The sequence below is a fragment of the Meleagris gallopavo genome, chromosome 2 (assembly GCF_000146605.3).
Source record: "Meleagris gallopavo isolate NT-WF06-2002-E0010 breed Aviagen turkey brand Nicholas breeding stock chromosome 2, Turkey_5.1, whole genome shotgun sequence".
NCBI lineage: Eukaryota > Metazoa > Chordata > Aves > Galliformes > Phasianidae > Meleagris > Meleagris gallopavo.
Genome location: NC_015012.2, coordinates 647,830 through 671,264, shown reverse-complemented (window position 1 = coordinate 671,264; position 23,435 = coordinate 647,830). Strand labels below are relative to the sequence as shown.

The 23,435-nt window shown below is 43.5% G+C and overlaps 3 protein-coding genes across 4 annotated transcripts; 2 read left to right on the top strand and 1 right to left on the bottom strand.

The window, feature by feature from the left end:
* Positions 1-10,047, top strand: ERLEC1 (endoplasmic reticulum lectin 1). Its single transcript, XM_019612486.2, has 12 exons — positions 1-132; positions 978-1,055; positions 1,170-1,233; positions 2,698-2,738; positions 3,458-3,681; positions 5,136-5,265; positions 5,947-6,108; positions 7,842-7,901; positions 8,375-8,499; positions 8,888-8,965; positions 9,181-9,256; positions 9,742-10,047. Exons 3-12 carry the CDS (start codon positions 1,203-1,205, stop codon positions 9,811-9,813), a joined length of 999 nt encoding a protein of 332 aa, XP_019468031.1. The 5' UTR covers positions 1-132; positions 978-1,055; positions 1,170-1,202; the 3' UTR covers positions 9,814-10,047.
* Positions 10,048-13,817: 3,770 nt separating this feature from the next.
* Positions 13,818-19,280, top strand: LOC100542515 (toll-like receptor 2). Of its 2 annotated transcripts, none has more exons than XM_031552278.1 (3): positions 13,818-14,818; positions 15,492-15,699; positions 16,124-19,280. In XM_031552278.1, exons 2-3 carry the CDS (start codon positions 15,596-15,598, stop codon positions 18,729-18,731), a joined length of 2,712 nt encoding a protein of 903 aa, XP_031408138.1. In that variant the 5' UTR covers positions 13,818-14,818; positions 15,492-15,595; the 3' UTR covers positions 18,732-19,280. The 2 variants fall into 2 exon arrangements, with proteins under 2 accessions (XP_031408138.1, XP_031408139.1); XM_031552279.1 differs by lacking the exon at positions 13,818-14,818 and adding an exon at positions 15,103-15,212.
* A 2,568-nt stretch (positions 19,281-21,848) lies between these two features.
* On the bottom strand, positions 21,849-23,429 carry GPR75 (G protein-coupled receptor 75). The gene has a single exon (XM_003203649.4). It carries the CDS (start codon positions 23,313-23,315, stop codon positions 21,948-21,950), a length of 1,368 nt encoding a protein of 455 aa, XP_003203697.3. The 5' UTR covers positions 23,316-23,429; the 3' UTR covers positions 21,849-21,947.
* Positions 23,430-23,435: the final 6 nt, after the last annotated feature.

Below are 23,435 nucleotides of genomic sequence, written 5' to 3'. Positions count from 1 at the left end.
GCGGCGCCGCCGCTCTCGGGTAACGAACCCGAACGGGCGATCTCGTGCTAGGAAGAAGAGAAGGACTACCGAGGCCCGGCGCCGGGAGAGCTGCTGGAGCCGCTGTTTAAGCAGAGCAGCTGTTCGTACAGGGTGAGCTTGGCGCCGGGCCGCGTTGGGGTGCGGTGTGTGGGATGTGCCGGCGGTGCGGCTCGGGATTCCCGCGCCAAAATCAGCTCTCCGTGATGCTGCGGCCTTATTATTATCCTGATCTTACTGCTGAATTCCCACCTAGAGGCCCGATGTATTCGTACTCCCGTCTCTTCTAACAACAGTGTGAAGCTGTGGATGTTAAGTGCTTACCTGCAGGAGTAAAACAGCCATGTGAGCTTTCCCACACAGCTGCTCTAGGACAAGTGTTCCTGAAGAAGTGCTGAAGGCTCAAAGCACACCTGCTCCAGGATGAGGCTCTCCAGTTTTCCATTGCTCTGCCATCCCGTTGGCAAGGCTCGTGTCTTATGAGAGAAAAACGGATAGCAAACAAGCTGTGCTGAGCAGCAGGGCGAGCCAGGTGCGGCTGTTGCACCCACAGAGGGTCCCACACGAGTGCTTGAGGAACAAAGTGGGTCAGGCCAGCTGGCAAGCAGGATGACACATACAATGCATACAATAGTTGCCTGAGCGGCTTGGTGCTGAGTCACCTCAGCTCACGCCAATGGTTTTGCAGTGAATTCGGTCTTTACACCTGTTGTGGGTTTGTTTTTGTCTCATCTGTGTGAAAGCTGAGGGAGCTTTGTCCCTTTGTTTATCTGGAACCTTGAGAAAATGCTGAGGGAACGCTGAGACTGCTCACTCTGCTGTTGTTTTTGAGGGTGCTTTTATCCACTAGTTTGGTCTGCGTTTCATTGCTGCAAAAGCCAAAAATGTGAGGGGAGATGTTATTTCTTAGGACTAGCGTGTCTAGACAGAATGTCACTTTTTTTGCTTTTCGTTTTAAGATTGAATCTTACTGGACTTACGAGGTCTGCCATGGGAAACACATCCGCCAGTATCACGAGGAAAAGGAAACAGGGCAGGTGAGTTTCCTGCCATTTGGAGCTCCCAGCCTCCCTCTCACTGGTGGAAGCATTTAGAGCTCCCTTGAAAAAGTATGGAAAATGATAATGTTTTTAAGCTTCTTTTGCTTGTAGAAAATAAACATCCAAGAATACTACCTTGGGAATATGATGATGAAGACCCCATTATCTGAACCAGGTTTGTCTTAGGTTATTTTACTAATGCTCACGAGTTCTTTTGTTTTTAATTACTACTATCTGAGAAATACACTGTAGAAAAACTGATTCCCAGTGCAAAAAAAATAGTACAGTTCTGCAGATGGCTGCCTTTTTGAAAATGTACTGTTTTCAGTTAATTCCTTTTCAGCACCTTGGAATTATCCGTCCTGTCAGTTTGCCAGGCTGTCTAATTAATTAGATCCATCTGCAATAGTAAGGATCGGGAAAGAAAATATGTAGTAGAATAGATGGAAGCAATATGTGACAGATGAGTCTGTTTGGTGGTGTAACCTATTGCCCCTCTTTCTTTTTGGATGGGGAGATGTCTTAACTACTGTGAGTAATGGGCAGAGCATGTAGCATGTCTTGGGCTCAGCTGTTCTGTAATAAAACATGGGATGCCAACCCACACACTTAGAGCCTTTGCAGGTAGATATGATCCTTGGAATTGTTGGAGAGTGTTTGTTAGGGTTTCTGCCACAGATTTTCGGAAATAAGGGAGCTGAGCCTTGAAGTCAAATTACAATCTAAAATAATTTTCTGAGTGCTTGCATATTGCCCAGGAATTCTTGTGGATGCCAAAAGTTCTGTGTTCACACCTGGCAATGTCTACTCCCCTTAGATATGGAGTACATTTGTTCAGAGAACTCTAAAAATTGACAAACTAATCATTCAGCAGAGCTGATGGAAAGAAGAGAGTTTATTATTTTTAATTCTAGGCTAGTACATGAAAGGTGAGCACCACCTTTCTTCCTAAAATTAACTTTAGTACCTTAATTCTGGAGGAGTTTTAGAGCCATTAATCCCATTTCTTCAAATTCCTGCTTCCAGCCTTCAGTTATGGATCTTAGTCCTGAGAAGAAGCCATGATGTTTGGCTTTCCTTATTAGTGAGTTAGTGTCTGTGTTGTCATTAATCCTGTGCGGAGGTAACTAATTTTCTTTAGAAGCTGCTCTAAGAGATGTCTAAATTGAGTTTAAGAATTGTTTTGTGGAGAGGTTGCATGTGATGATGCTTCAAGTTGTCGTGTCTTTTAACACATTGACTTTCTGTCTTCTCTGCTTGGGTGGCAGATTTTATTCTTTCTATGCTTCCTATGCAGGAATTCACACTACTCTTACAAAATAAAACAGGTGGTGTCTCAAAGTGTTGTGAGTTGAATCCATAGCTGTGATACAGTAAACTCAGAACAGCAGAGCAGTGTTGCGTCTTGCTCATCTATTCTGAATGGAGTCCAGACTTACACTTATTGTCTTTGCTCTGGACCCCCAGTCATTGTTTATTTCCTTTCTTTCCTCTTATGCACCTGCAAGTTGGTACAGTTGTCTGTTGGCAGCTTAATAACAAAGTACAAGTAAACAGAGTATATAAACTTTTCTGTGTGAGTTCACTTTATTTTGAGTTCACAGATTTTACGCTTATCTCATTCTTAATTATTCCCTAGATCAAGAAGAGAAGGAAAAGCCAAAAGAAAGCACAAAAGAGGCAAGTGAAAAACATCTATTTTAACTTTTGCCATCATAGTAGAGGCGGTTCATACGTGATGAGATTATAAAGTAGTTCCCTACCAAAACGAGTATAGAAAAAGGAAACTGTTTCTGAGGTACAGAGTGGCTGTGTGACTGGAAGCCAGCAAGCATCTGTGCAATTAAACTCCCAAGTGTAGTGTATTGTTAACTTTCTGTTAGCTAAGACAGCAGATGGTGTGGGATGCTCGAGGTTGGGTGTGTTGAAGGCTGTAGCACTGAAGCAACCGGATGGCTTTGCAGCAGGCCCTTGCAGGTTCTTCATGGCCTGGCACTGAGGTGAAGGCAGCACTCAGACCTGAGCTGACTGGCAGAGCTGCTCACTGCTCCTTATCTTGAGGCTGCAGGGGGAACACAGCTGGCTTTGGAGCTCTTCCAAAACACTGCACCCAGCTGAGAAGCTTTCTTAGAACAGCAGCTCTGGGCAACCAGTGCACAGGAAGCAGCTGCCTTTGCAGTTAGGCTTGTCATCAGACCACACATGGTGCAGTGCATCTGTGCAGCACTGAGCTGGAGGCAGTAAGCCAGAATGTGTTTGGATGTTACAGTAAAACCAAGTCACCAAGCAGGGCTTTCAGTCCAGGTTTGCTGACTCTGCACAATGTTACAGTGTTTGCTGTTTCAGAAGAATCAAAGGAGTTTTACTGCAATTCCTAACTCCTACTTTCTTTCACACAGATACCCACAAAAAACATAGAGGGGCAGATGACTCCATACTATCCTGTAGAAATGGGAAATGGCACACCCTGCAGCTTGAGACAAAACCTCCCCAGATCGAGTACAGTCATGTACATCTGTCATCCAGAAGCTAAACACGAGATTCTTTCAGTAGCAGAGGTTACAACTTGTGAATATGAGGTGGTTATATTGACACCTCTGTTATGCAACCATCCTAAATATAGGTACAGTATTCAAATTTTGGCTAACTCCAAATTTTCATCAGCTGCCATGCATGCGTTTATATGAGCCTTCTATCCACCTGTGGTTTCTGGTATGCAGCTGTGACACTCGTATGTACTTATTTTGGCAAGTATAACTTTGCCAAGTCTTAAAAGCTTTCATTCTAAGCTGAGTCATACTTGCTTTTTGGAAGTCTGCTGGTTGACTCCATATGAGAAGCAGGTGGAAAGTACTTTATTTTCAACAGGTAAGTTTCTAACCCTGTCATTCTGGAGAAGTACAAACCAGGGCCTGAAGGCTGCAGGCAGATTAAGAATACCCAATCTCTTCTCTTAGTTTATGATTTCAAGCTCTTTGGGGACCATCTGCATGGTATTCAGATACTGCACATTGTACGTGTGCTATATATGTGTGCATAGACTTCAACTTCTGTATTTAATTTCAGAAAACAAGAGTATTGTCTTCAACTATAACCTTAGTAAGATTTATTTTACCAGTTCTCTCAGCTTAGGGAGTTCCCACCTGTGCTTGTCTTGGTTTAGTGTCTTTGTTTCTGCTGTGTCAGTCATTTTTCACACGAAGAGTTCACAGTTTGTGTTATTTTCCAATAATCAATTATTATTTTTTTTTCCACGTGGATGGATCTGTGCATTATCTGATGCACTTACTACTGCACATATGTTCTGTATGTATACTATATGTATCAGCAGAAGAACTGGAAGGGGAAGGCAAGTTGTTCTTCTATGTGATAAGAATACTGCCTTCAGCCACTAATCCCTCCCAGATGTGGAAGGATTTCTGGCCACTGGCAAGAAACACTTGAAAGTAAATACAACAGGATATTTCCCAGTTGTATCATCTTAGTCAACAAAGATAGATGGAGATAGCGGGCTTGAATTGCTGCTCAGTGTCAGCAGAGCTCACAGCAAACAAACCAACCTTGTTTGAAGGGCACTTTCCTGCAGTGTTCCATGAGACACCTCTGAGCAGTACTTCAGACACAGCAATCACTATCTTATCCAGTGATGCAGCTGCACTAACTTAGCAGACAAATATCCATTGGAACTTCTTTGGTTACAGTTTTACTTTTTTAATGTTTTTTCTTTTTTAATGGTGCCTTGCCTTGTGTAAAGCGAGGAGACAGCTGCAACCCTGCTTCAGCCTTCTGCTTTTCCTTTCTTGAGATGAGCTGCTGTTTGCATAGCTAACTAAGAGTGTTAGAGGAATGATGGCTTATATGCAGTGGAAAAAGACACTATGTTTTAGTTCTGTAGGAACTTACATCAATACATACATACACAATCGTAATTGTGAGAACATTGAGGCTTTATCTGTGATGGTGTAACTGAAGGAAAAAATAACTGCCTCAAGCCAGTCAGAAATGTAGAACAGTAGAAAAAAGCATGTTTTGTCTGTAAAGCATACTAAGTGATACATCCCTAAATCGTTCTGACAGGTTTAGGGCTTCCCCTGTGAATGACATCTTTTGTCAGTCTCTGCCTGGATCCCCACTTAAACCCCATAATCTGGAACAGCTGGAGAAACAGCAGGAAATGATGAAAATGCCTTTAAGAAGAGCTAAAGAGGTAGGTGGTTTCTTTTTTTTTTTCTTTTTTTTATTTTTTTTTAAGTTTGAAAGTTTTTACTATTGATGTTACAATACACATAACATGCAGCTCAGTGGATCAGGGTGTTTTAATCTACATTAGGAGACCATGTCAGACTTTGGAACAGTCTGTAAGTCTGTTGCTTATTTAGGTAGCTTAGTTATTGGAAGGAAGACATCTCAGTTAAATTTGGGCAACTGACTGAAAACTTCTGTAGCCTTCTTAGCCTGCAGTTTGCAGAGTTGCTAAGATCCTTGGAATTCAGCTATACCTAAGACAGTGAAAGCATTTTGTCAGTGCTTTCATACTTTTTTGCACAGCTTGCATCACATAGTGTTAAGTAATTTCCTATAGTAGAGATGATTCTACGGGAGCCATGTATTGCACCAAGGGAGATTGAGGTTGGACATTAGGAACAATTTCTTTGGTGCAAGAGTGGTCAGGTGCTGGAGTGGTCTGCCCAGGGAGGTGGTGGAGTCACTGTCCTGGAGGTGTTCAAAACCTGTTCAGATGTTGTACTGAGGGATGTGAGTTAGTGGGGAAATACTGGTGGTAGGTGGGTGGTTGGGCTGGATGATCCTGGAGGCCTTTTCCAACCTTGGTGATTCTATGATTCCATATTAAATCTATGTACTGTATTTGTATATACTTAAATTTCAGGAAGAGACACCTTCAACAAAAGAAGAGAAGTTTTCTTCCATTCATAAGCCTGTTGCTATTGGTAGCCATCAACTATTAACTGTAGGAACAACCCTCATCTCCAAACTGACTGACGACCAACTTATAAAGGAATTTCTCAGTGGCTCCTACTGTTTCCACGGGGTAAGAAATAAAAGCTAAATACAGTCAAATAGCTACTCCTTAATTGTACATAACATTTTATAAGTGTGTATAACATTTTTTTTCCCTGTGAAATTACTCCCTCAATGAGAGGCGAGGGGGCCACGCTATTTCCTCATAACAGAAGAGGGCTGCCCAGAGGGGTGTTCAGGAAACGTTCAGATGTTGTACTAAGTGGGGAAATACTAGTGGTAGGTGGACAGTTGGACTGGATGATCTTGAGATCTCTTCCAACCTTGGTGATTGTGTGATTCTGTGATTCAACCTAACTAAAAGTTTTCTTTTGTGCTAAATTCAAGACCTATTTTTGCACAGTTCCTGCCCTGGATCTCTAAATATGCTGTCTTGGCTACGTCCAGCCTAGAGCATCTCAGTAGTGCATTGTGCTGTGGCAAACCCTTCCTTAAAGCCAGCACTACTATCTGTTTTCTGTCCTCTCTCCCCACCAAATACTGCAATTATTTCTGTGTGTGCAGTGCTGCTGTGCTAGTTATAGGAGTATTTTGTGTTTGAAGAGAAAAGCATATTTCAGAATAACCTTGAAATCTCAATGGTCATTTGTTGGAATAACTCCAGGATTTAAAATCACATTGAGAGCCTCAGGCAATCTAAAATAAAATAAAAATCCCACACACAAAATACATTGTCTAAAGCACAGCTTTAGAAACAACAGTGAGAGTAAAAAGAAACAAACTGAAATAAGATCTCATAATAGACTTTTTAAAAGCTCATTCCCTATTCTCATCCCCTTCCACAAATAAGATGCGGCAGTTTGAGAAGTAACCTTTCAGGAAGTGGGTAGGCATGCTTAAAAAAACCAACGAACCATCACCAGCAACAGCTCACAATAGTTGCTATCCTGAACTGTAGTGTTTTTAGTCCACAATTGAGAATCATTTCATGACCAAAGCCCATAGGCAACAGTGTAATGCTATATGTATAATACATATTTGGGGTATAAATCTATAGCTTTCATTGGAGAGCAGAGAGTTGGAAGTCTTAATGTTCACAAATGATATTTCCCTGACTTTCAGATATTTAAGTAGATCCTCATTAAGTGATGCTTGCTTGGTTGCGCTGGGCTAAATGCAGAGTTGAAGCAATCGTACAGTTCTTCTATTATCTAAATAAAACCAGTGCATAACTTACAGAAGCCACATCAAGTTAATGTTATAACAGCACTCTTTTGCATATAATTGCATCAGTGAAGGGAAGGTTTGTATACCAAGTTCTATGCTAGAAAGGTGTCTTCAGTTTTTTCTGTTGAAAATTGACTTAACTGAACAAATGAGAGTAGATTGTGAGAGTTGTGCTGATTTTGATAATGAGAAAGCCAGAAAAGAACAGATAAAACATAAACAGCCAGCAGAGAAAAGGCATCTGAAGTTGTCCCACTCTTTGAAAGAGAAAACATTTCTTAAAAAGATGGAGGGGATACAAATAGTTTAAGGAATTTAGTCCTTTTGCAGCTTTTCTCATGAGTTTAGATAAAACTGAGGTCCTCTTTGCTTGAACTCCTCTATTCCAGCTCTTAACTGTGCCAGTTAGTCTAATAAGAGTTTCTGTTTCAATGCAAATCAGGAATCAACATTCCTGATTAATAGGTTTGGAGTTTTACAGCTAAAATAACCAGTGGTTTTGGGTCAGGAGGGAAATGGGAGTGGCTGTTTGGGGGTTTTGTTTTGGTTTAATGCTGAAATTATATCCCTCCGTAGGGTGTTGGCTGGTGGAAGTATGAATTCTGCTACGGCAAGTATGTTCATCAGTATCATGAGGTATGTGCATGTAGCTCTGTGTGCTGCCACTAGATGGCTGTGGGTGGTGGTGGGGAGGCTGGAGGATCTGTATCTGGTCTGAAAAAAGCAGTATCCTTTTGTTGGCTGATTTAGGAGCGTGGATTTCAGAATGTAAATCGTCAGCCCTGCATAAGAGTTTATGCAGGGTAACATGGATACCACGTCAGGTAGAGCACAGTGATAATGAAAGCTGAAAATGTCTCTTGCTTGTGGAAATGCTCTTCTGGTCATTGAAATACGTTGATCAGCTTACACAGCCTGTGTGGCTGTTCTGAAGAGACCATCAACTTGAGTCTTGACCTTACAACATCATCCTTCATAGCTTGTCCCAAATGCAAGAATGTGTCATGTTGACAGGAGCAGACTCGCTCTAGAAATGACACTCCACTCATTCAGACATCTTCACTGCTAAAATTATAGTACAAGGTCATTATCAGCCTTTCTTTTTTTAGGACAAGGAAAGTGGCAAGACTTCTGTGGTCGTGGGTACTTGGAACAAGGAGGAACACATTGAATGGTCCAGAAAGAATGCTGCTAGAACGTACTATCTTAAAGAAGATGGTACGCAGACAGTTAGGTATGCTTACAGTCACTGAGATTACTGCTCTGGTTATAAGTTCCTGAGTTACTCTCATATGTGTGGCAGAGAAAATAAATGCCAACATCCACCTCAGCCACACATGAATATTTACTGATAGATAAGCTGTTACAAGCATGTTGATTTTTTTTTTTTTTTATTTTTACCCCTAATCAACATGCCATGTCAAGAAAGGTAATTCAAGACTGGATATGAGGCAGATTCTTCCAATACTAAACAACTGTTTGCTCCTGTAATACTGAAATACATTATTTTACTTCTTTGTTATACGTGTTGAAGTTAAATGTTTGAAATTACGAGATACCATAAAAAACAAATCAGCTCTGTGCATAAAAATTGTGTTTACTGTTTCCAAACTTTTGGGCAGGATGGTGTCTCATTTCTATGGAAATGGAGATGTTTGTGACTTAACTGACAAGCCAAGGCAGGTGACAGTGAAATTGAAGTAAGTGAACTTTTTTTTTTTTCTTTTTAGTAAACTGATGTTTTGTGTTTCTGCTTTCTCTTCCATAAGGGAAAGTAGTATCTTTCTGCCTTTCATAAAGCTCAGAAAGCAATGACTGTTAGCTGGGCTTAGTAAAAAGTAATGCTGATAGTAGGGAAATATATTTTATTTTTGTGCTTCTTAAATGCTAAAAACAGCAACATTTCTTTTTTCAGATGCAAAGAATCTGATTCACCTCATGCTGTAACCATATATATGCTAGAGCCTCATTCTTGCCAATACATCCTTGGGGTATGTAAACACATACTTGACTTTCCAAAGATCAGCTGTCACGTAGTGGAGGATGTCTCAGGGTACACGTTCCACTTCATGGAAAGTGTGAGATCAGTTCTGATTTGATTGACTGCTTGTATTAGTCACAGAGAATAATTTGGTTGATTTTTCTACTCAAGTGACAAACTTTACAGCTGCCATCTGAACCAGGGCTAGCAGTGCAGCCTGCCCCTGGCAGGGGAACATAGACACCGTCCAGAAAGACACATCAGGATTTCCAAATGCACTGAAAAATACTGATGTCATTTTGGTGTTCTTACTAAATCTGATGAAGGTGCTGCTTCATCTGGTCACCACTGGGCACCTTAGACATGCGACATGTGCTGTGCCTCTTGCCCACTGGTGTGATTAATCTTGTGATCTCTGTTGTGGTCTCTTGTAAAAGTTATTTCACGGTTATTTCATATTTTCACACTTTAATATTTTGGTCTCGTGTGTTCAAGGTGGAATCTCCTGTCATCTGTAAAATTTTGGATACAGCAGATGAATACGGGCTCCTTTCAGTACCCAGCTAAAGAACAGCACAGTCCATGATGACAAAAGCCATACCCATCAGCATCCCAGCTGGCCTTTTCCACATTAACACCATGCCTGTGAGATGACCGACCAGTACAGAAGTGTTCAGCCAACCAGCCTCACCAGCAGATTTCTCCGAGATGAGGGACTCATGAACCACTTTGTGTATAATTATGTGTATATAAGAGGTTATCGATAAACTTTTAACAATTAAAATCTTGTCTTGCACTCCTTGTTTGAGTTGTGTGTGAGGCATTCTGCATTGATTGTCATCATCAAGTTACAAATCACCAGCTTTCAAAAGGCAAAATGGACACGGTCTGGCTTCAAGGGAGGAGTTCAACTGCCAACAGAAGGGAAAAGGGAAACCAACGCTTCTTGCAGAAGCTTTCAGCAGGCACCCCAACAAGAATTAGTTGTTCTAATGCACTACTTAGTTTGTCCAAACGCAAATGCTGCCTCAGTTTGACTGTTGGAACCTGTCTCAATATCACAGTCCTTTTGCCTCTTAACTTACTTTGTCCCTGTTCAGCTGTCACTTCTGCTTTTTAGTCCTCTTTATTTTGTTGTTTTTGTAGGTATTGCTAACTTCATAGGGTTCATCTTAATGTATTTATTTTGCTGACCGTTCCTACTGACATGTACCAGACTTGCTGTTCTGCTTGGGGAGCTAAGGTATAATACTAGATTGCTTTGGATCAGCTGACATGCAACATACCCCTAAAGATTTCCTTCCTTGAGAACATTGTAGAGCTGGCAGAAAGTTCTTTTGCTGCTTTTACTGAGTGCCATATTCCTAACTTGTTTTGAGTGATCACAAACCAACCTTGTTCACACTAACCACACCAGATGACTTGTGTGTCTTGGTCACAGCCCTGCAGTAAGACTTGGCACATGCACCATCCTGCTGAGAATCAAGGTTCCTACTGAAAAAGAACTTACTGAATGCTTTCAGATACTTTCTATTGAGTTCTACCATAATGAGCTGGGGAGTTGTGCAAGGTGTGTAATGATCTGAGATGCACAGAAGCTGGGCAACACTTCAGTGCACAGAAATGGCATGTCCTCAGTGTCTTGATTGCCATTAGTTTGTCAGCCAGCTGCAGGTTTCCTCTTTCCTAGAGTTGTGCAAAGTGTAGGAGTTTCATAACTGATCTCAAGCAGAAATCCACTGAGCATCTGGCATGTGACTGGTCTGGTACTATCCAGACTATCAAGTAAAGCTGTGAGACTGTTGCAATTAACAACTAAATTTACTCTCTTACACAACAGAAGAGAACAAAGCAGCAGCCCGATGATAGGCCATTTAGATACAAGTCATTCTTCCTGTTCACATCCTAATTTTGGATTGGACAGGGGAAGAGAATCTTACTCAGATTTTGTATTGTTCCCTCAAGTGTGAGGAAAATCATCCTTAAATTTTAATCTTGTATTAAGTCAGCTTTTAGAAAACTGGAGGCATAAGAAGCAAAGACCTAACTTTAGACATTTAACTTTGTTTCCATGAAGTATTTTTACTTGCCTGAACAGCCCAATCCTCTCACTGCATCTGGAACAGCTGTTAACAATCTGGACCCCCTACTGACCAAAGGCTGTCTTTACACGCGATTCAACGAGTTTGTGTCTGCAAGTGGGCAGTGCACTGTGCTTAAGAACGTGGTCTCAGAAAGTGCAGACAGACAGGGGAAGAAAGTCTGCAGGCTCCAGCAGCATCTTCCCATACTGCCTGCATGGATGCCAAAGGGGGAACTGCAGTGTGAGCAGCTGCAACCAAAATGTCTTTAAACTACTTTGGGTACTCCCAAATCAACATAACAGTAAGAAAATACAGTGTTGTGCTTTAGCTTCCTCTAATCTGTCTTGATAACAGACTGGCTGACTCTTACTGAGGCTGCAGCGGCAGGAGTAAGTGTGAGACAGAACTGTGCAACCCCTGATGGCAGTTCTGAATTGAGGCTGCTCCATCTCTATTTACCTGCTTTGAGGAAAGTCAGCATCACTGTGGCTCAGTGCTGTGCAGAACTACTAAGCAGTGAGTGCTCGAGCCCAGGTTGTATGTGTGGGGACACTGTCAGACCTCATCAGCACATATTGGGTTAGGTCACATTCAAGGGAGGAGAAACCACAACAGACTAAAACCTTTCTGCACATCTGTTTGTTGTGGTAGATTAGATCAGAGGAGAAGATTGACAGACTGCAGAATTTAAAGAATTCCACTTCCCCTCATGGCAGAGAAGTGCCCAGCACAGTGGGGAAGTGCAGCCTCTGTGACTAAGCAGCCACAGCACCTCAGCATGCCACTGAAACCAAGGAAGATCTGCTGCTATTTATGTGCTGTTGCCAAAACCACATATCTAGTTCTCCATATTCCTCAGCTTCTGCCACCCCTTGCAGGGGAAGCAACGCACTCACATATCCCCGCTCTGCATCCAACATACCTGCAAGCATAACACCATGACATCCAAGCCTCTGGCTCTGCCATTAGTGCTCTGCATTACACAACAAAGGCTTCATTGGACATCAAATACCAAAACGGTACATGAGGCAATACCAGATTTACAACCATTTATAACTACAGGAAGAAAAAGTTTTTCCAGCAATGAGCAAAGCGCACGACTGGATAACAAAGTTGAAAAGTAAAGCACTAAGCTAAAGCTCAGGTTGCTGAGGTATTTTGCCTCCAAGAGACTAAGAGCCAAATCCGTGCTGCATCTCCTCTCCCAAGCAGCCCATTTTGTCCAGCCACCAAAGACTACCACTGATTATCTCTCCAACCAATAATTTATTGTGACAGGAACTGGGTGACAGACCGACACCTAAATTAACTCTTTTGATCTGGGTTGTGCACGTCACTTACCTTTGCCAGTAAAAGTCAGCAGAGGGTCTTGACACCATCTGCTCCAAGCCCAGCAGGAGCACTGCTGCACTACAGGTTTTTCCTGTGCTCACAGAAAAATTTTTTTTCAAGTCATGAGAATTTCTTCACCTTGTCCTTAATGAAAAGAACTACTGTGTGGTGCAACACCTCCCACACGACAGGGAAAGCCCAGCACACAGCGCAGGTTTCCTTAAATGGCTTTTTCAGGAAGGACTTGACTCAAACTCACAGAGATGAGAACACTTTTCTTTTTTACCCTCTCCTGTATCTCCCCTGCTAACAGCTGAGTTGGGAAAGAACCAGTGTGGGATGAGGAGGAGGAAAGATGTGCACCAAAAACCAAAGAGCACAACAGATCATGAATTGATACTGCTGGAAGTAATTAATCCCAACATAAGCTTATGTTCTCATACATTTGAATCTGGAAGAAAAGCTCCTTCTTTGATGCTCTCCTAGGCAGGCCCTGGGATGTGGGAGCCTCTCAGTACCAAAAAGAGGAAAAAATGAGCTTCCTTGGGTGTGCAGAAAGCACGAAGTGGAACTGGAGCTCTGTGGGTTTAGGGGCCGATCTGCTTAGATTTATGCCTGTGATGGTATGCAGAGTTGCACCTCAGCCTGAGAGGCATTTGTTTCCTTCCTCATTTAAAAATCACCAGTGTGGAAAATAGCTCAAACAACAGACAGCAGTAATAGCACCGATGTAATCTGCAATTAGTCAAAGGAAATTACATCAAAGGAAAGTAGATCTGTGAAAGTGAAACATGCTGCTTATTGAAGGTATTTATTTCAATGAGAAGAGCTCAATGAATGAACTGTTTTATGCCCCAGAATACTAGATTCATCCACACAAAAAAAGATCATCAGCAGTAAGCACCTAATGACATTCCCCTTTCCCCAGCTCATCAGTACAGGAATGCTTAAAGCTCACTTATGAGTCAGAAACTGGTGAACTCCTACAAAACCCAACCCCATATAGCACAGAGTCACTCACTTCCTGCTAGGACCTGCTAAAAAGCCATCAGGAAATGGAATTGGAATTTTCTGTAGAAAGTAAGAGTCATATGATGAATGATCTTCCATCTCTACTCAAAGAGTGCTCAAACGCTGCAGCCCTGAGCCTTCAGACAATACGGATTCCTTCTAGAGCTAATTCCTAACTGCCATTTAAACTCACAAATTATTATCTGCATGACTGAAACAAGAAGCAGATTATTTATGTAAGACATCAGCAAAGCTAGATATAGCTGAAAGGATGCAGTGGCTCAATGTGTGTGGCAAAACAGCCCATGCCAAGTTTCACTTAACTCGAGAGGCAAAATAAGACAATCAGGCTTGGAAACAGTTTTCTCAAGTGGTACAGAAACACAGGGTATTATTTTAACATTAACATTACAACACTAATATTTGGACCCCCCAAATCTGCCTCAGTTCTTTGGCCACACTTGCATTTTGCCTCTTTGCTCACACAGGGCTTTCTTGTGTACTGCTGTTCCTCCACAATCCCCAGAACAGTCCTGTGCTGGAACACAGCTGGTCCATCTTCTCAAAAGAGAGGGCTACAGAGTGAGTTTCAAGAAGTGAGTGGCTCCCTTCTGGTCAAGGAAAGAAGGCTCACCAGGGAGATACGGCTATCTACAGGGGTCACTGCAGGTTCAATTCTGACATGTCCAAACCACTTTTGATTTCCTGTCTCCTGCTAAAGCAGGGAGGGATCTGTTTGGGCAAGGCATGGCTTCAGGGCAATTCCCACAACCTGGCTGGGCAAGAAAGTGCCAGTCTGATTAGAAAGGGGACACAAACAACCCTGGGGATTTCCAATCCCTCAGGACCAGACAGGGAGCCTCAGAACTATCATAAGTATTTCCAGTCACTGATGGTTACAAAAGAGTGGAAACATCTTTAATTTTTTTTTGTTTTTTTAGAAGAAAAAAGCAGAGCAAATGACAGCATTCAGTGCCTTGTGCAATCTGTTGACTCCACCAACATCCTGACCTGAGCGAGCTGTAAGCAAAGAGCACGTCTTTAAAGGCAGCATTACAGACAAGAAGAAAATCTCCTGTTCTTTTCCCTGCTCAGACAGAAGCGAGGCTTCCAGCAGCAGCGTGAACAGCTCTCCCATTTCAAATGTAAGTCTAATGATACTTGGTTTTTCTTCCCTCTCCAGGAAGGCTGAGAAAAGTACAGTGGGACATCTGCTAGAGTATCCTCCACTATCCATTGGTTCTCCTTCCTATCTCTACCATAACTGCAGCACAGCAGCCAAAATCCCAGAGGATACCCTGGGAGCAGGTCGTTGAGAGTAACCTCTAAGCCTTAAATCAAGCAGCTCCCACGCCACATTTCCCCCTGGAGCAATGGGCTCCCATTGGCAGGAAGGTTTCTTGCTGTGAGGAGAACCCTGTCACACGCACCCCACAGCCCATCCCGCCCCACTGCCAGCACTAAAAAAGCAGCAGTGGGGCCGGGCAACTCCGGAGGCTGCAGCAAGGCTGTGAGGAGAGTGGGCGCTAGAAACACGAGGTAGGCTTTAACTGTCTCTCATCTGTAGGTGCCGTGTAAGGCTTTGACACCTTTGGGGTGGCTTACTGGTGTGGGGTGCTTGGTGGGGCTGGTCCTGGTTCCGGTCTTGGGGCTGGTTCAGGACTGAGGACATACCTGGAAGGGCTGTGCTTTCCCTCTGCTTTCTTCTTCTCAGTTAAATGTGAGGATCCTGGCCTGGTGGCTGTGATGGTGGCTAAAAGGGGCTTTGTTAAGGCTCGATCACTCTGCTAATGGTGCACATTTCCACATAACAAACAGAAGACACGGAAGCGCATGATCCAGTGCGAGCAAACTCCAAGAAAGACGTGGGGCAGGAGAGGAGCCGAGCGGCGACCTTACCAGGCTCAGGGAAGTCTTCAGAGATGAGTGGGTCGGCAGGCAGTGATCTCTCCTGGTGCAGGGTGCCATATCCAAATCCACCACTTTCAATTTCGGAGCCAGTTTTCTCTTTTTCTTCTTCCTACAGGTAAGATTAAATCAATGTTCAGTGGTAAATTCAGTTGTGAGCCAGGATGAGAAGCACGAAACCCCTGCAAACAGCATTTAGGAAAGCGCAATTCAGATTGCACAACGGGAAGCTGTTGCTGAGAAGGCTGCTTACAAACTGCCTGGGGAGGGGAAAAGGTATTTTACAACAGCAAACACTCACATTTGCTACAGTGATCTGAAATGTATAGTGCTCTACTTCAGATCCTTCCGACACCTCTTCTAGTATTGCCTCTTGAACAAAATAACACGTTGTTGTGTGGATAACAAGGGATTCAGATGCTACTAGTGAAACAATTTATGTACTTGCCAATAAAGTAGGATAATTTAATGTATTTAAAGGATAGCCATTTATGCAATGTAGAGCGTATTATAATGATGGATTTTACATTTCTTTTCTCTAGGATGAGGGTCCTTACCGGAAGTCTTTATTTCTGCTTCATTTCTTTCTTATTCAGTAGAGCCAATGGATTCCTAGTTCAGACAACATCTCCAATGTCTTCCTTCCCATTTTATAACTACTCTTACTTAAACCTCACTTCTGTATCAGAAGCACAAGCTCCCAAAACAGCAAGAGCTCTGAACTTCTCACATAATGCAATTGAAAAAATAACCAAAAGAGACTTTGAAGGTTTTGATGTACTGGAAGTTTTGGACCTTTCCTACAACCACATTAAGGACATTGAACCTGGTGCATTTGAGAACCTGCTCAGCCTTGTTTCTGTGGATTTATCATTTAATGATGAGAATCTTCTGGTATCTGGTCGTGCATCTCACCTGAAACTCATACCAACCAGTGGGGCTTTAGGACCTTCACAGACTTACATGTATTTTCAAAAATCAGCAGAGGCTACTCTGGTGCCTTCTACACCAGCTGAACTGCTGCCACATTTGGAAGATCCATCCAATCCGGGAAATGTTAGCCCAAGGTTCAGACAAAGAAGAGCAGAGGAAAATACAACTTCCCCTCCAGCAGCCACGCTGAGGCCTGATGTGTGTGGAGCACCAATCAATGGGTTGCTTGACCTATCAAGGACCAAACTATCTGATGAAGAGCTGGCAGCAAAACTGGATGCAGACCTCTGCCAAGCTAAGCTGGGTGCTGTTTTGGAGTTTAACATTAGTCACAGTGACCTAGAAATGGATCTTCTATCTCTGTTCATCTTGTTTTTGCCAATGAAAGACATACGGTCTGTTGATGCAAGCTACAACAGAATAACAATTAACAACATAGACGTTGAAGCAATCTGTCACTTCCCATTCAGCAACTTTTCATTTTTAAATATCAGCAACAATCCCATAAATAGGTTGGAAACGGTGTGTCTCCCGCCAACCATCAGGGTCATTGATTTGTCCTTCACAAACATTAGTACAATACCTGCAAATTTTGCTAAAAAGTTATCTAAATTAGAATGTATGTACGTTCAAGGAAATCAGCTCATATACACTGTACGTCCAGAAAGCTCCAGTGCAGCCACAAGGCCTCCGCCTGGAACTGTACATATCAGTGCCATTTCCTTTGTCAGAAACCAGGCTGGTACACCCATCGAAAGCCTTCCAGAGAGAGTGAAACACCTGAAAGCGTCCAACTGCTCCATTGTAGAACTTCCAGAATGGTTTGCCAACAGAATGCAAGAACTGCTATTTCTGGATCTCAGCAGCAATCGGATTTCCATGCTTCCTGACTTACCTATCTCTCTGCAGCACCTCGACATAAGTAACAGCGATATTAAAATGATACCCCCTAGCTTTAAATCTCTCTCCAACTTAACCGTATTTAATATTCAAAATAACAAAATTACAGATATGCATCCTGAATACTTCCCGTCGACTTTAACAACATGCGATATTAGTAAAAATAAGTTGAAGGTGCTGACATTAACCAGAGCCCTGGTGAACCTCGAATCGCTTAACGTCTCTGGAAACCTAATCACCAGACTGGAACCCACCAGCCAACTTTCTGCACTCACTAACCTGGACAGTAGTCACAACCTAATTTCAGAACTCCCTGACAACTTCGGGCAATCTCTCCTGATGCTGAAGCATTTTAATTTATCAGGGAATAAGATCTCCTTCCTGCAGCGCGGCTCCCTCCCAGCTTCTCTGGAGGAGCTGGACATTAGCGACAACGCCATCACTACCATAGTGCAGGATACTTTTGGACAGTTAACAAGCTTGAGTGTTCTGACTGTTCAAGGGAAACATTTCTTTTGTAACTGCGACTTGTACTGGTTTGTAAACGTCTACATCCATAACCCACATTTGCAGATAAATGGCAAAGACGATCTCAGGTGCAGCTTTCCACCAGACAGACGGGGCTCGCTGGTGAAGAGCAGTAATCTCACACTTCTGCACTGCTCCCTGGGCATTCAGATGGCCATTACAGCTTGTATGGCCATCCTGGTTGTTCTGGTGCTAACTGGCTTATGTTGGCGCTTTGACGGGCTGTGGTATGTGAGAATGGGCTGGTACTGGTGTATGGCAAAGAGGAAGCAGTACAAGAAGAGGCCAGAAAACAAGCCCTTCGATGCCTTCATTTCATACAGCGAGCACGATGCAGACTGGACAAAAGAGAACCTACTGAAAAAACTGGAAACTGACGGATTCAAGATATGTTATCACGAAAGAGACTTCAAACCAGGGCATCCTGTACTTGGCAACATTTTTTACTGCATAGAGAACAGCCATAAAGTCCTTTTTGTTCTCTCTCCGAGTTTTGTAAATAGCTGCTGGTGTCAGTATGAACTGTATTTTGCTGAACATCGGGTCCTGGATGAAAATCAGGACTCCCTCATTATGATAGTGCTGGAAGACCTCCCGCCCAACAGCGTGCCTCAGAAGTTCAGCAAACTCAGAAAGCTGCTGAAAAGAAAAACCTACTTAAAGTGGAGCCCTGAAGAACACAAACAGAAGATTTTCTGGCATCAGCTGGCAGCTGTCCTAAAAACAACCAACGAACCGCTGGTGAGAGCAGAAAATGGACCCAATGAGGATATAATTGAGATGGAATGAGAGATAAGGACTTATACAGACTGTGCCTGGAAAGTCAGCAGTCAAATAAAAGTGTTTCCACAATTACCTTCTGCAAAGCCTGCTGTGTTGTTATCCAGAGGGATGAGACCCGAGCACTGGTAAACAGCCTTTCATTTCTGGGTGCTTGATTTTCTTCAGCTATTACTAGCATTTCTTAAAATGTTGTGGTTGGCACCTGAAAGGAAGAACAGCTTGAGTCACACTGCAGATCCTAACTATCTTTTGGAGATTACTGCAGTAATAATGAAAAGTAGCGTCATTCAAATACAAAGTGCTTCGGATTCTGAAATCTAGTACAGTTTCAAATAGAACGCACCAGGATTACAGTCAAGAAAAACACAAACTGTAATAGTATATGGGTAAAAATTTCCTTCTGTGGTTTGGCACAAGAAGATTAAAGTCAGTGTAGCCACCTGAGAGATGCAAATGCAAATCCATGGTGCTGCCTCACTTGGGTACGTAGTGGAAGAGAATAGACTTACAGATTTTTCAAAACTGCAGACTAACATTAGAACCAGACAACCAAGAACAAGCGAGCTGAGTATGCCAGCCTGTACTGTTAAATAATTGGTGTTTTATCTAAATGCTGTTACCACAAACCTCCGAAGAACAGGCAAGAAAATTCTGTATAATAATATTATAATAATAGGTTTATGAAAATTTCACTTGACACAATCAGCCTAATCCATTTCATATCATTTCGGTGCTATCTCTGCCTAGTCACCATCATCACCTAACACTACTTACTTACACTGTATGAAAAAATAAAAGAATAATCAACTGATCTAACACATTCCACATTCAAGAGAGAAAAACAGGTCCTGCCAGTAAATAAGTATCAGCTGAGAACAGATCATTTGGTGCAGCACAATCTGGATTTGTTTGTAAGATGAGCAAACCCAAACCACTGATCTTTACTTGGCTGGTTCTGATAGTCCAAGTGGGCTAAAGAAAAGAAAAGACCAGATATACCACAGGAGAGTCTGAAGGAAGTCATTTTTGTCATACAACTGATTACTTCAGTTTAAATTGTGCTTGAAAGAAATTGTGGCTATGTATTTTCAAAATGAAATCACTCTTCTGTTTATTACATCCATAAACCTCCTCCAGAAAGACAGTTATTAAATAGAATCAAAAACTTAAATCAGATATTGTTTGAATGAAGTTGTTATACTTGCCTATCAGACACACAGACATATGAACACACTGGTTGCTTTAGGAGCACGGCTGGCACCAGGGGTTAAAGCAGAACAGTAACAAAAGGTGCTTTAAAGGGACTTAATTTCCTTTTCCTTAATTACAGCTGTACCCTCTCCTCTTTACTCCCACATGAACATTCAATGCAAATTACTTCAGTGAACTACTTTTGTGAAAAAGGCAAGAGGGATTTAATCTCCTGTCATGTGATGAAGTTCAGAGGACCCAAAACAAACGCATGGTATGGAAGTGTGCATACATACAGCAGACTCAAAAACTTCATGTTCCATGCTTCGTGTCCAAACCAGTCTTAGTGTATATCTTAAACCCTCACAAAGTCCATCCCAGGCCCTGCCCTACATTCTGCAATATGAGATGGTCAAAATCCCATGTATTTTTACCTCCAAATTAAGAGAAATACAAAGAGAGAAAAAAACAACGCATCTTTTAAGTACTTTTTGTAATTACGTTAGTAAGAACCACGTCTGGGCAGAGGGAAAAGACTCACTGAAATCATTTCCATTTTACATTAGTATTAGAAAGTTGTTTGCGTTCATTTTATTGCAATAAAGCCGTACTGAATTATTCAAAGTTAATTAAAATTCCGAGTGCTAAACAAAGAACAGTGTTCATAAACGAACAGCCTTCCAGGAAAATCTTGAGAACAGTTGGGTTAACAAATAGCCCAAACCAACGACGACTCACACACAGCAATGAGGTGAATGGTTCATCTTCCCATCGCGACCATTTTCTTAAAGGGCTGCCATTCTCCTACCACAGGCACCAGAAGTCTGTGGCACGGTCGCTCTGGAGATAGCACAGCTCTCCTGAAGCCAACAGCATCTGAGGGGTGACTGCTTGCTTGGAAAAGATCAGTCCGCTCAAAGCAGTGATTGTCAGGAATTTAAATGCCTGCAGATCATTCCAGTTCATAAGGAGGTCCCACAACACACTGCACGACACAACTGGGTGGATTTATTAAAAATACTTCACTTCTGTTGTTTGCTCACAGTGTCAACCTCTAGATAAAGAGTATAGGTAGACGTATTAAACTTTAAATCAAATTGACATTGCAGGACGAGGTCAAAGCCTTGTAGGGGCCTGGCTCCTCCAACAACCTGTTACTCTTGTTCTAAAAGTTGTTCATAGCTCTCAGGAAAGTCTCGGACGAACTTCTCCACTTCCCACTCTTAAATAAAGCCACAGACAAAGAGCAACCAGCAACACCAGAACAAATTAGAATATTCCAGAGGTGACTGCATTATTAACAGGTGGCAGTACTGTAATATTGCAATATTCAGCCCTGTCCTCAAATAAAACCTATAATTCATACTGGGCAGTTATTTCTATCAGATGAAAAACACTTGGCTGAATACATTATTTTGGGATATATAATGGCACCAATCCTTACAATAAATGTACAGTGGAAATCAATACGTATACTTCAGAGGTTCATTATGGCACCACAATTCTTCTCTCCAGTCCCCTCCCGGTGGCAATACGTCACTGTCTGTCAAACCCTCCTGCTCCAGAAAGCTGAAATTCACAGAGATTTTGGTGCTACTGACACTTGCTACATCAAAATATCACAAACCCTTGCGACCTTCAGCAAATGGAAATTTAAACCAAAGCATTACCAAACATCCTCTCAACTCTTCCTTCCTGAAAATATGGCAAATATGCATTTCAACAGATAACACTCCTGGCACAGCCTCAGATTGTTCTCTGAGATATTTGCCTCATGATGTAATTAATCACGTCATGGAGTAACAATTCAAAATGCAAGCCTAAAATGTTGCCCCTTCTGACTTGACAGAGAAATTCAAGAAAAAGCCACGAAAGTAATATTCTAGTATTCACTTCAAATGCATGTAGCCAGATGTTAACACTACTGTTTTGTTTTTTTAAGTTGGCAGCAGTACAGCAATACCATTGAGTTTAGAACTCAAACAGTGACAGGCATCCCCTAAATGAGCTATCAGACCTGCTTTCCCAAGGTTACACTGAGGGTACGGGTATCGGCTTGGCCGAAGGGCTGTCACAGTCTCGCACCAGGTCGGTGGTGGTGTGGTAGTGCATGGCAATGTAGGATTTGGTGAATCCAAAAGTTGAGTTCACCGGCTGTAAGCTGTTTGGGGTGCTCGCTTCCTGGGAAGGGCTGCTGTTGTAGATACTGTAATAGGGCTCAATGCGAGTGTTCATGGGGGTTGAGCTGCTCTGTCCATAATGCTGATGTCCGTAGGACGCCTTGGGACTCAGCACGCTCTCCTTGGAATGACTGGGACCGCAGGCTTGGTCCACAAACTTTTTCTGAGGCTTAGGAGACAACACGTACGCTGAATTGGTCTCATGGTGGGACGACTTGTTCCTGTTGACTTCCAGGCTGCCTTTGCCCATGGCTCGAAGCCTCGTCTTCTGCTTGCAGCAGAAAAAGACAAGGGATAGGTACTGCAGGCACCACAGGGCTCGTCTCCGAAGTCCGGCGCTGTTGCGGGAATATATAAAAGGGTTTAATCCGGATTTGAAAAAAATGAGAGTAAATCCACACAGCTCAAACTGATAGAGCACAAAGCCGCCGCTGCCAGACAGCATGTCCTGCACCAAAGAGATGCCCAGGGGCAGGCAGCACACCAAGACAGAAAGCACGATGACGACACATGTCACCACCGCCCTGGAGTCTTTGGCTGCGGACAGGTTGACGGCTGGCACGAGCTGCAGCCGGCCGGCAGCCGGCGGCTGGCCCAGGTGCATGGCGTAGCCGTGAGCCTGGCCGTGCTGCGGCTTGCCGGAGCCCTGGTTCCTGTACAGGGCGGGCAAGGCGTTCTGCCCGGCCCCAGCAGCCGGTGGCCCCACGAAGGGCTGAGGTCTGGAGGCGCCCACGGCCACCGCAGGCGGGCACTTCCTCACCTGCGCGTTCCTCCGCAGGGCCTGGGCGATCATGACGTAGGAGACGGACACCACGGCCACGCAGCAGATGAAGTCGGTGACGTAGAGGTAGAGGATGACCTTCCCGTCCCCGCGGGCGAAGCTGGACATGGGCAGGCAGAGGCGGGAGCCGCGGGTTCTCAAGGTGGCCATGGTGGCCAGGGTGAAGCTGGCGGCCCAGAGCAGCGCGGTGAGCAGCAGCGTGCAGGGGAAAGGTGCAGCGCGGTGCGGCTGCTTGCCCAGCACCATGCGCAGGCGGTGCAGGGCGATCACCGCCACCGTCTTCAGAGACATGATGATGAAGCCGGAGCTGGTGAGGTGGAAGGCAAAGCAGAAGGCGGCCGGCACGCCTCGGGCCGAGTCGAAGAAGAGGACGAAGGCGAACATGGGAGCGGCCACTCCGCAGATGAACAGGTCGCAGAAGGAGAGGTTGAGGATCATGAAGTCGAAGTCGGTCCTGAATTTCCTGAGGGCCGGGTCGAAGAAGGACAAGAAGACGATGAGGTTGCCGTAGGAGCCCAGGCAGAAGACGAGGGCCAGCAACGAGGCGCAGGCCGCCAG